General features: G+C 41.1%; 1 protein-coding gene across 1 annotated transcript in view; it reads left to right on the top strand.

Annotated features, from left to right (window-relative positions):
* LOC127448609 (unconventional myosin-XVI-like) overlaps window positions 1–13,898 on the top strand; it is a 311,203-nt gene that overhangs the window by 229,271 nt on the left and 68,034 nt on the right. Inside the window, exon 26 of the mRNA XM_051711276.1 lies at window positions 10,771–10,851. Coding sequence (XP_051567236.1) covers window positions 10,771–10,851 — 81 coding nt within the window. The remainder of the gene's footprint in view (window positions 1–10,770; window positions 10,852–13,898) is intronic.

Raw genomic sequence — 13,898 nt, 5'->3', positions numbered from 1 at the left:
TAATAACATACTCTGATGATGACAGCGTCACTGTGTTGGATCGATTCCAGGTCTGTTTGTGAAAGCGAATGAAACACCTCGGTGTCACCACTAACCAACGGGTTCAGATGTTCGGCAAATGATATTGCCCTAAATTCAGTTCCTGTATCCCATTCATCACATGAAGACAGAATGGAAGACACGTCTTCAGCAGACATTGACGCATTCAACCCAGTGTGTAGGGCTGGATGTGAACTTAATGCCTGTGGTTGGCATGTCAGGCGAAACGTCTCTTGCACACATCCATCCTCCACACTGTGAACTTGCCTCAACAGTTCAGAATAAGACTCAGATAAGAGCTGCTGGCTTACTGGCTTCATGAATGGATCCCTACTGAGTGCATCTGCTACTACATTGAGTTTTCTAGGAATGTACTTGATCTTAAAAGTATAAGGTGCAAGCTTCGAAATCCAGCGTTGCTCACATGCATCTAACTTAGGTTTTGCCATAATGTATGTAAGCTCATGACCTTTAAGCCAATGACTTAACTTGTCACATACTGACCATTTAAGAGCCAAAATTTCCAGTCTGTGTGCAGGATATTTGGTCTGACTACGGCTCAAAGTTTTGCTCATGAATGCTCTCGGTCTTGCCTTGTCCTCACCGGCAGGTACCTGAGAAAGCTCTGCACCTAAGCCATCCAATGGTGCATCGGTGCAAAGGATAAACGGATGCTCAAAATCTGGGTGAGCTAACACTACACTTTCAATGAGTGCTTTTTTCAATCCGTCAAAGGCCAAATCACATTTTGGGGTCCAGTCCTGAGGTGTCAACTCTCAAAAAGTACCTGCTTTCTTACGACCACTAGCACCCTTCACTACACGTTTCTGGCCAGCTGTTAACTTGAATAGGGTCTAGCAGCACTAGAGCAGTTAGGAATGAAGGATTGGTAGTACAGGACCATACCGAGAAACGATCTAATCTTTTTCTGTGAAGGTGTGATTGTCTTCCTTCATTAAGTCCTATTTTTTAAAAGCAGCAATGACTTTTACTTTGTCCTCATCAACTGAAATACCAGTACCATCTATTTCATGGCCTAGAAATTTCACAGATGTTTTCAGAAAGTGACACTTTTTAGGAGCTAACTTCAGATTGCTTTTTCTCAGCCAAGAAAACACTATCTCTAAGCGTTCCAAAGCCTCTCGTTCAACCGGAGCAAAAACCAACAAGTCGTAAAGATAGCAGAGAAGACTTGAAAAGTTAAGATCACTGAAAATGCTGAGCATCATACACATGAAAGATGCTGGGCTGTTGCATAAGCCCTGTGGAAGGCGATATCTGTATATACCCTATATCGCCGATCAGACTCATGGAGTGAGATGTTGTAAAATCCCGAAGTTAAGTCCATGGTACTGAAAAGAGCATTACCTCCCAAAGCTGCGAGGCAATCAGCCTGATGCGGTAATGTACGGGCATCTTTGATAGTTTTAGCATTGAGCCAGCGAAAATCAGTACAAACCCTCAGATCACCATCTTTTTTCCACACCATCACCAAAGGTGAAGCATACTCACTGACAGATTTACTGATAATGCCTTTATCCTCCATTTCTGACAACACTTCTCTCAATTCCTGATAGTGGGCAGGTGGAATATGGCGATAGGGCAGGCGAAATAGGCATTCATCATAAAGATGAATTCTGTGCACAAAGTCTTTTGCCTCTCCACAATCCAATTTATCCTTGGAGAAAACATCTTGATATGACACAATAAGATCCACCAATTTCCTTTTCTAAATCTCAGAAACCTCACACCCATCAATTTTAATATCTGATAAACCACAATCACGTAACAATTGTGCAGTATCAGAAGAGGGTACAGATTTTGTTCAATTAGAATCAGGAGCATCACAGTGGGTCTTACACAAACCATGTGCGAGAGTGATGTCTTCCACTGCTAGACAAGCTGAAACGTCGTCTAGCTTAGTGTTACGGCGAAGTGTCACTGGCTTCGGGTTAGGATTAAGTACCTTCATTGGCACCCATCGGTACCCCCACATGTTACCACCCTACCAACAAGTAGGTTTTTAGGTGCTGAACATGCAGTGGTTGGCTCAACGATTACAGTGCTCCCTGGGGAAATATGGGCGTTAGATCGTAATTTTCCCAAACAAGATACTCATGCCTGGGACCTAGTGTGACTGCTTGACAGAGCTTCACTGTACCTATTTTATCAGGCTGTTGTGGGCCAGACCATCTCGAGGTACAGCTCAGAAATTCCAGGAATTGCTCACACTCAGGATTACTGTTTTTGCAGGAGACGAGATCCCAATACTTGTCAGTAGACTTCATCATCTGCAAAACACATTTAATCACATTACTTCCAATTATAAACTCATCCCTCTGACCAGGCACTACTAGTGTTGGAACGACAAACTTAAATCCATAGACTTTGATTTTCACAATCCAATTTATCCTTGGAGAAAACATCTTGATATGACACAATAAGATCTGCCAATTTCCTTTTCCAAATCTCAGAAACCTGTAAGGCCACCACAACCAACTAGCACTACATCACTGGGGATTGCTTGAGGATGTGGAAGAAGGCCTTCAGCTTTCAGATTGTACTCACTACTAAGTGTGCAGGACATACTACCAGAATCCAATAATCCCTTCAATGTGCAGCAGTCACCAACAGTCACAGGAGCATAAAACAACTCACTTGCCCCATCAATTCTCTGAGACCCCACAAATAGCACAGTTTTTTTTTTCTGGTGATAACTTGCAACTGTTTACGAAAATGGTTTGCACATCCGTCTCTTCTTTGAGGGTATTTTCAATGCTGCCCATGCTACCCCTCTCACCACATGGGCTCTTCAGTTTAACTGAACATTGTCTGAGTGAGCTTCAGGGCACACTGCTTTTGGACAATCAATCTTAAAGTGACCTGGACTGAGACAGTGACGACACAGCCTCTGATGTCTAGAAATGTGTGTATGTAGTATGTTTTCTCGGTCTACAGACCCTACGTGCTGAGACAGGGCCAGTTCTAAAGTCTGCGGTTTTGCCTGCATGAACACTATTGGGTGAACTTAGTGAAGCAGTACACAATGACAGGACCTTATCCATCATGCCAACCATATTTTTAATACCGGCCTCTGGAGAGAATGCTACTGTGTTGGGATTAAGATGACTCACGGTGGGTGGTGACTGGACTGGCACAGAAACAGGTGGCTGAGGAGAACTGGATACAGACTCTGGGCTTACCGTAACAGTGCTCTTATTGCAAACTGACACAGAAGTTGAGTGCTGAACTCTTAAAGAGACTCTCTTTAGATCCCTGTGATGACTATCTAACCGCTCCTGGACCTCAGCAGTGTTCCAGTTCTCAGCTGGCTTAAACTGAAAAGACATAGCAAGACTGAGGTCTGGGCAATGTGAAATAAACATCATGACAGCTTCAGCAACGGGATCTTCAACACTCCTATTACGCCTGCGCAAGCACTCGTCAGCAACATCTATGGCCTTGTTAAGTCATATCCAGTAATCCATCAGACTCTCATCTACTCTCGGGACAGTATTATAAAAATCAGCCATGGGCATGTTCGAGTACGCCAGCTCACTGAAATTGCGTTTCAGTATGTCAAACACTGCACTAGGCAGTTCTGTGGTGCTCAGCTCAGGGCAGCTGCATAATGACTCTTTGACCACATCTCTCGCTTTGCCAGCCAATCTGCTCATAATAAGACCAGAGACATCAGATTGCAATTTGCATTTCAACCTATTCAGATAACTGCACATCATATATTCCCACTCATGCATGATAAATGAATCATTCTTGTCGCCCCTGTAAAACGGCAGATGTGTTGCATCTTGCTGCACTATCACCTCCAGCTTGGGCGCATTAATGCATTCACTAGCGTGCTGAGACTGGCAAGTTGGAATAGGCTGCACATGGCTGAGCTGGTGTGCAAGGTTAAAGCTAGCTGAAATACTCTCCCTGGTTTTCTGAGCTAGATCTGATATAATGTCCCCTAAAGACTCAGGACTAATCGCATGCTCAGTATCTGGGCGTGTGACTGGGGTGGAGCTAGCCGCTGGACCCACTGAAGCGCCAATTACGGAATCCGCAGCATCCCCCTCCCATGACAACAAGCTGTAATTTCGGATACCCTCTCATTGTGATAGGTTGCTACCCCACAACCTCTACCCAATGGAAATGCAACATTAGTTTCACAGGGCTAAAAGTGTCTTGGCTAACAGTATCCTCAAACATGTCTGAAATGTAAATTGAAAACACATAAAACATGTAAAAACTACTAAAGATTAAATAGCCCCAGACACTAAAACCCTTAACAAATGACAAATGTTCAGGTATACTTCACAGAATATGCAATGAAATATATGAAATCAAATAAACTCCAAATAGTGCAGTATCTGCATTTAAACATAAAGTGAATGAAAGTTGAAACACTCTCCCTCGGCGAATGCACAGTATTACCTCATTTTAACTCAGTCAGTAGGCAGAGCTTCTCACTTTTCGTCCAGAAAAATGCACCAGCAGTCATTTAGTATGTACTAGACTGAAAAATCGATACCATAATATTTGGTTACCGAAGCTTTGTCACTCCTAGGTGGTACACGGTGCATCTCGCAAAGTCTCTCATTTAAAGTACACCTATGATGCACGAGAACCGGATGAGAGAAAAATTATTTAAAAAAAAGTAAATGAGGAAATCGCTGATATTGTCTACAGTTCCACGATGTCCTACTCCAAACATTAAGCAGCGATCCATCCCACACGCACACCCTCCGTATGCACGATCACAGTGTCCAACACGTGCGAAGCTGCGGCAAACCAGATGGAGAAGAGAACCAGGAGACAACCAGGCGAGCAAACACGCAATCCCAGCGATCGGTGAAGCGCTGATCTGATGATCCAAAATGATCACGGCACCAAGTGTGACCGGTGTAGTCTGTGTTGTTATGGTTTTGTGGAAATAATCGGACAGCAGGCAGCGATGGGAGAATCAGCTCAACATTTACTTTCTGATGAGAGAAAGAAATACAAAACAGTCTGTAAACTGTGTGCTCACCCTCCACAATCTCTCTCATGCAGGCACATGCCAAAAGGGCAGAGAAAAGAAAGTACAAGACACAGTAATAATAATAATAAAACAAACAAACAACATACCTGATGAGAGAAAGAAATAAAAACAGTCTGTAAACTGTGTGCTCACCCTCCACAATCTGTAAAATAAATCTGCAATGCAATCACCATGTGCTCAGCTCCAATGACAAAAGAGAAATCCCAAAATAACCCCCCAGTACAAATAAAAACATACAAATAATCAACCAAATCAGTAAAATAACATTATATACATAAAAGAAAAACATATGTATAAAAATTATTTTTAAAACCAAGATAAAATTAGATTTAGAGGAGCTCAAAATACACCTACCTCTCCCATGCAGGTACATGCCAAAAGGGAAGAGGAGGAGCCATAAACAGGAAATTAAAATGACAGGTACATTGCAGACAGAAAATTAAAGGGGAAGACACACACATATACAACCAGACACATCAGGCATACAAATGAACATTTTGTGTAATTCTATACATGAAACATATATAAAACACAGGACATATTTACACCTGTTACATGTACATTATTCCAAACTTTTGGCTGCCAGTGTGTGTGTGTGTGTGTGTGTGTATGTATATATATATATATATATATATATATATATATATATATATATATATATATATAATATAATATAAATTATATTGAAACACTGAAAGTGTAAATTTGCAAATGCTTAGTTATTTGCCTATAACTCACCCTCCAGTGGCCGCAGGGTCATGCTTTAAGGGCTGAGCAAATGCTCATTCGTTAGAGTAGAAGTGTATGTGGGATTTTGTGCATGCAGCAATAAATAAATAACTAAAAAAAAAGATCAGCCCTGAATCTAGGCATGATTGCCGATCACAGATTTAAGAAAAAGGTCTGCCGATTTAGATCGGCGACCATTTGAGCGGTGCACTCATAAATGTATAGCATGAAGAAAAACAATACCTCTAAACCTTTTCTAGAGAATGCTAGAAATTCGACATTGGATTCGGTGTGATTTGTTCTGCTGAAAAAAATATTTACACATCAGATTTGGTAAGAATAAGCTTTCAGGCTGTATAATTTTGTGTACTCTATGTGCTGTTGTGGATGTCTGCGTCATGTGTATACGTGTGTTTCCCTTCGTTCTCAGTGACGTAGATGTTACGATAGCGAGCATACACCACACAACTCGGCTACAAACAAGCCAGTGGCAGTCTATGATCAGACAGGCCAAATCAAAATGAGCTGTAGTATTTTTAGCTTATTGAGCTTGCGCTGGGAAGTGACCTAAAAAAAACACTGTTACCCCAAATACATTCTCTCCATTGATCCGCTCTCTACAGCTAGCTGTCCCATTCAGAGAAAACACAGGACTTTAACCAAGCGCATCACGCACCACACATAAATAGTTGTCTGAAGCAAAACACCGCCATTAGTTCTGAGCAGACTTCTAGGGTGAATCTCGTGAAAACATGTCCAGGCCACATTTCAGCTAAATATATTTTGCGCAAAGAAACATATTTTTATGACCATTTTTTGCATTGTGACATTATAAGCACATTTTATCCCCAAATTTTCATCACTGTAATGCTACTGGCCATGCTACTTTTGAGTTTGATTTATTATTTCCATTATTCTCAATGTTGATTGTCATTAGATTGTCATTACTGTAGTGCAGTACTTAAAAAAAAATACTGGAATCATTTTGTATTATTATTTAAATCAGTATAAAGACATTACAAAAAGACGAGAAAATGTGGTACTTGTTATGGAAATAATGTTACAATGCTAAATATCTTAAAGGTATAGTTCATCCAAAAATGAAAATTCTCTCATGATTTACTCACCCTCCTGGAATCCCAGATGTGTATGACTTTCTTTCTTCTGTAGAACACAAATGAAGATTTTTGAAGAATATCTCAGCTCTGTAGGTCCATACAATGCAAGTGAATTGGTGCCAAAATTTTTAATTTTGAAGTAATTATTATGACTCATATCGTGCCTTCAGACACAATATGATAGGTGTGGGTGAGAAACAGATCAATATTTAAGTAATATTTAACTACTGCTCAGTAGGGGGCGATATGCACGAATCGCCAAAAACAGAAGTAGATAGTGAAAGTGAAGGGAAAAGGACTTAAATATTGATTTTGTTTCTCACTCACATCTATCATATTGCTTCAAAAGATATGGATTTAACCACCATAGTCGTCTGGAGTACTTTTATGTTGCCCTTATGTGGATTTTGGAGCTTCAAAAAGTTGGCACCCGTTCACTTGCATTGTATCTACAGAGCTGAGATATTCTTCTAAAAATCTTTGTTTGTGTTCTGCAGAAGAAAGAAAGTAATACATGTCTGAGATGGAATGAGGGTGAGTAAATGATAAGAGAATTTTCATTTTGGGGTGAACTATCCCTATCCCTTAATGGTTCTTAAATAGAAAAGTACCATTTAATATTTCTTTCTTTTGATTTTGAGGTGAATTATTACCAGGACATATTTTTGGCCAGTTTTCAAGAATGAGATTCCATCTTAAATGCTGCATCAATAACAGTCAACATTGAATTTCATAAACCTTTCTGCTTGATATTTCCTTCGTCAGTGTCTCTTTCTTTGTATCTTATTTGTCATCTCTCTTCCTCCTCTGTCTGTATTCAGGTCAGGGCTGCGGTGTGTGTATGTGTGTGTGCTGTGTGTAACTGGCTCAGTCTTATGTAAGCCACACAGAACATGAGCTGTTGGCACCCCTGGTTACTCAAATCATAAGCATCAGGCCTACATTTCTACACTTACATAAGCGCTATGGTTTGCCAGAGTGACTGGGACAGTAATATGAAGTAACATTATGACATCCTAGTGCGGTTTGACAGAGAAAAACACAAATAAGTGGTTTAGTCGGTTTGGTTTGACCTTTGATGAGAGAAGTTGGATGAAAGTTGTTGCAGATTTAATTTTATTTGGGTACTTTCCTTTTGATTGTGTGTCCTGAAAATGGGGAGATTTGGTGTGCTGATGGTGGTGAATGGAATGTAATTATTTTCTGGGAATCAGGCACCCCAAAGAGATTTTGATTTAAAACAGGATTTCTCTGTGAAATGTAATCTTTTTTTTTTTTTTTTCTTCTTCATTTTTAAAGGCGGGTGCACACTGTACGATTTATAATAGTCCTTTAAGATTGTTGCTTGTCAGACTGTACGATATGAATGCATTGATATCGCCATGGCACACTGAGCGACATTATGTCAGACTGTACGATACACATCGTAGCCAACTGTGGTCCCAATCTTCCCAATCAGTGAACGTGACTCACGTTACGGGAGTGTTGCGGAATAAAAGCGAAACGGCAAAATTTGCCCACCACGGAGGAGCATTTTTTTTCTCTCTCTGAAAGTCAGGACATCAGCATTTCCATTGCTCCAATATCACCCCATCACAAGCATAGACTAATATTTACAAGAAAGATGGATTTTGTCAAATAGGCCCTATAATAAGACAAATACAGAAAATTACAGATGTTGAGAATGAACGTGAGTGCGGGAGGTAGCCTACAGTAATAATGAGCTACCACAAGCAAATATTCATTGTGGAAATAAAAAGACTTTTTATTTGTAATAAATAAAAATAAAACTTCTCTGTTCACATTGGAGAAAACAAAAAAGGTGGGTTATAGTACATCTTTCTCCTCTTTTAGATTAGTAACCTATAGGCCATGCAAAATTTTGAAAATTCATATAGGCTGATAGTACATCACACTTGCAAATTCCCTATGGATGATGCATAAACATGACATAGATTTCTATAATTTTATCCAACTGTATTTGCTGATTTGGATTAAAACGTCCCATAAATACTTACCAGTATAAACAGTTCAATCTTTCTATTTTATTTTATTGTTTTTTTTTATTTATAAATAAAATTGGAGTGTTGTAAATCTTAACTAAAGAAGTTTACAGATGTTTAAAGTAAATTTATTAAAAGTAAAATAGTAATTAAAATAAAGTTATAAAGAAAATGCAATGATTAATGTAAAGAAAAAAAAAGAGAAAATGCAATCATTCATTTATTTTCATTTTGTAGCCTAAGCTCTATATTTATTTAATTCAGAGAATAATGCTTTCATATTGCTGATGTGTCACACTTTTCTCCAAGTATTTTCTGCTTATTTATTTATTAAATTTTTATATAAAATGAAAAGAAGAGAAAACATTGAAAGTGCTTGAGTAGAGTGATAACTGGGCACAAATGTTGCTATGGTGCAAACGTGGGGCAGGTTTCTTTTGGGTGCGAGAGAGGAGCGGAATATCTCATCTTGCCGTCGTAATAGCAGCCACACTATACGGCTACGATGCTAAATTTCAGACACTGCCCAAACTTCATCGGAGGCTGAAGATCATCGCAAAGACTATTAACTGGCAGTCTGTGAACATGTCACACTGAACGTTGTAAGATTGCTGATTTTGCCCTGCGACGAGAGAAATCCTTTAGGATTCCCTAAATTTGTCTCAGACGGCAGAATCGTGGCCAAAATCGTACAGTGTGCACCCGCCTTAAGCCGTGTCAGATTATTATTTTTTTTTTTTTTTTATTATTCTTTTCAATAGAACAGCTGTTTAACTAAAGAAAAACATAATATCAATTACAGTATACAGATTATTATTATTATTTCAATTTTAAAACAGTTATACTGTACATAACATTTACTTGCTTTAATGTGACACTTGGGGAGACATGTTTATTTTATTGACACCAACAGTATTGAAAAGTAATATTACAGGATAAAGATGGTTACCCTAAAACTCTTCGGGTGAACAAGCCAACATCTACAGTTCCAATGGGTAATACTGTAGTACTTTTTCGGCACAACGTTGTTTGGACATGTTAACATAATAATGCCACGTTTTTTGTTATATTAAATATATTATTTTTTTATTTTATTTTCGGAAATTTTCTGTGGTAACACCATTTTTTTTTTGTACCATAGTAACACAATGAAAGATTAGGAGTATCATGATTTGTTACTGGCTATTTAGTCGTCACTGTAATCCAGAGTGACTTACAGTGCTTTATTTCCCAGAATAGTCCCCCTCTAGGACTAAAGGGCACAATGATGATATAGCAGAAGTTCAATTACAGTAACTTTTCATTTCCTTTAGTTGAAATAAAATGTGCCGCCTTTGTGTTAGTGAATCGGATCCATTAAGCTATCTCAATCAATTTCCCCGAATGACATGGCAATGATTCAAACCACAAGTACAGGACATACTGTATCAAGATTATCAGTAAGGACCTCTTCTGTTTTGTATTATGATCAATTGAGAACAGAAACAGAAATAGTGTGGCCAGATACAGAAAACAGTGTGCAGGTAAAATATCACACATATTGTTAATGTGTTTTGTATTTGTTTGCACTTTCATGATTCATTCATAGCTCACTTACAACTAGGTTGCCATGGCAACATCATCTTTAAAGGCCATAAAGATATGAATAGCCACATCTACAGCACATCTCCTCATTTGTCCTCTCTACTTTTTTTTACGTTTGGACACTTTAGCCACTGTGTGTCAACCCTCTTTCTCATCTGAGCATGTACAACATCAGTAGGGAAAGACATCTTAAAATATGTAACACCTCATTCAGCAATGCCTTACAGTGTCCATTTTTTTATTTATTTTGCAGCTCCTAAAGAAGAAGGGAGCAACGTCGTTTCTGCAGAGACTGGAGCGCTGTGGACCGGTTACTGTGGCCGTACAGCTCAGGGTGAGTCTACAGACACATTACAACCACTGCAGATCCAAAATCTGACCTGATCTGACCCATCCAGATGCTCTAATGCCATCAGACTCCTTGGGTTTAATTTGCTGCTCTCCGGCATCATTTGATCTTAAACAGTACTTGGAAGTTCACACCACAGGAACACTAAAATCTTTAAATTATAGAAATGCCATTATAGAACTGGAAGACATCTTAAAATGTGTCCCTGATTTTATTACCAGGCCTTAGAAGAAGGCAGCAAATACTGTAGTTTGGCCTGCAGATGTTTTGGTGATTAGGGTGGGTGGAAGAATTAGTGTGTTTTTTTTTTTTTTTTTTTTTTTTTTTTGGATACTAGTGGATCCTTTATGAATGAAGAATGAACTCAGAAGAAGAGTCTCACTGTTACCATTTTAGAGAACTGCTCATTGATGTCTTAAACACACCATCAATTATCTGATCTCTAGGGATGGGAATCATATGGAGTTTAACAAATGAGACTCTGGTTCCTTAATTATTTCAAAAACAATTATTGAAGTACCTTTGTGGAAGCAAATTGGTCCTACATACAGTATATGCTGAACAACACAGTTTTTGCTAACATTATAATGTTTGTTCTTCTTCGTCGTCTTTGCCTTCCTCTTCTTCTTTTTTCTTTTTATATTATTATTATTATTATTATTATTATTATTATTATTTATTTATATAGTTAGACAGGGTTGGAACTCCATGATGGTGAGTAAATGATGACATCTTTTTCTTTTTTTGTGTGAACTATTGCTTAAAAGTACCAATCATCAAGACAAAACCTCATGGTTACTTGTGTAACCTCCGTTCCCTGATGGAGGGAACGAGACGTTGTGTCGATGTAGTGACACTAGGGATCACTCTTGGGAGCCCAAGACACCTCTGGTCTTTGATAAAAGGCCAATGAAATTGGCGAGTGGTATTTGCATGCCACTCCCCTGGACATACAGGTATAAAAGGAGCTGGTATGCAACCACTCATTCAGATTTTATGCTGAGGAGCCGATATAAGGTCTGGCCATTTCAGCGGGTAGTTCAGCATTGTGGCAGGAGGGACACAATGTCTCATTCCCTCCATCAGGGAACGGAGGTTACACATGTAACCATGACGTTCCCTATCTGTCACTCACTCGACGTTGTGTCGATGTAGTGACACTAGAGGTCCCTATACGAAACGCCACAATTGGCTGAACTGTGTTACGTGAACTGGTGGTGTGTGGTGGGCAGACTACTGTGTGCCTCATAGCCAGCACACCAGGTCGACACGTAACCTCCCCCAACATAGTTATGAGTGTTGAATGGCCCTTTCGGGACAAGTCGACTACTGAAGAGATAGACACAGGCTTAACCCAATTGTGACCTCTTTTCCCCTTCTCTTTTTCCACTCCCTAAAAAAGAAGGGGGATTATCCGACTGGGCCACCAGGACTAGTCGGGGGGTGTCCCTCCCAAGGGGAAGACACCGCAGAGACCACACCTCACCCAGGGGGGGATATTTAAGTGGAAGAATACGTCACATGGTCTTTCCGACCATGTGGAGAGTCTTCAAGGTAGATCCTACCCAATGGGGGAGGAGTTACTACAAACATGGAGACTGGGGCAGAGGGGCTCTGCCCAAGGAAGACGCAGTTTGCCAACAGGGAAACGAATTAGCAGAAGATATATATTGCATGGGGTTAGCATTACAGGGAACCGCCACATGCGGAGCACCTACCCCAGAACAGTGCTCTTAGTTAGCACGTGTACTGGGCCAGCAGCGAGTCTCTCAGAAAACTCGACTGCCACAGGGCTCGGAGGAAGTCAACCAGGGAACAAAACTTGTGAACACTACTGGGAATTAATGGCGCACATTTTCAGCTCAAAAGGAGGTGGAAGGCGCTATGTACAAGCGATACACCCGGCCGGCTATCCCGGGCTTATCCGCTTGTATTGCGTGCCACTACCTGGGATGAAACCGGTTCCACCCGGATGTTGTAGAACCTTGCAAGGCTGTTGGGTGTTGCCCAGCCTGCTGCCCTGCAAATGTCTGTTAGAGAGGCACCCCTGGCCAGGGCCCAGGAGGCCACTACACCTCTGGTAGACAGGGCTCGTAGCCCTACTGGGGGCGGCATGTCCTGGGCGTGATATGCCATAGTTATGGCGTCAATGAGCCAGTGGGCGATCCTCTGCTTGGAGAGAGCGCAGACCGCCTTGGCGGTTGACATATGCTACCGTTGCTGTGTTGTCTGTCTGAACTAACACTTGCCCTGGATCAACGGCCAAAACCTCTGCAGGGCGAGCAGAATTGCCAACAACTCGAGGCAGTTGATGTGCCAATGCAGTCACAGGCCCGTCCACAAGCCGGCGGCTGCGTGCCTGTTGCAAACAGCACCCCAGCCCGTTTTGGAGGCATCCGTCATGACCATGACGCGCCTGGAGACCAGTTCTAGGGGAACATCTTCCCGTAGAAACGAGAGGTCGGTCCAAGGGCTGAAAAGATGGTGACAGACTGGTGTGATGACCACGCGATGTGTCCCGCGGCGCCATTCCCATCTCGGGACTCGAGTCTGAAGCCAGTGCTGAAGCGGTCTCATATGCATCAACCCGAGTGGGGTGGTCATTGCTGAGGATGCCATATGCCCCAGGAGCCTCTAAAAAAGTTTCAGTGGAACCACTGTTTTCTATTTGAACGCCTTCAAACAGACCAACACCGACTGGGCGCGCTCGTTCGTGAGGCACGCTGTCAAAGAGACTGAGTCCAACTCCAAACCGAGAAAAGAGATGCTCTGAACCGGAGGAGCTTGCTCTTTTCCCAGTTGACCCAAAGCCCTAGTCGGCTGAGGTGTGAGAGCACCAAGTACCTGTGTGCGCACAACATGTCCCGAGAGTAAGCTAAGATTAGCCAGTCATCAAGATAGTTGAGAATGCGAATGCCCACCTCCCTTAGCAGGGCAAGGGCTGCCTTTGCGACCTTCATGAAGATGCGAGGAGACAGGGACAGGCCGAAAGGGAGGACCTTGTACTGATATGCCTGGTCCTCGAATGCAAA

The sequence above is a fragment of the Myxocyprinus asiaticus genome, chromosome 11 (assembly GCF_019703515.2).
Source record: "Myxocyprinus asiaticus isolate MX2 ecotype Aquarium Trade chromosome 11, UBuf_Myxa_2, whole genome shotgun sequence".
In the NCBI taxonomy this organism is placed as follows: domain Eukaryota; kingdom Metazoa; phylum Chordata; class Actinopteri; order Cypriniformes; family Catostomidae; genus Myxocyprinus; species Myxocyprinus asiaticus.
Note: the sequence above shows the minus strand (reverse complement) of the source record. Positions and strands in the feature narration are given on the sequence as shown.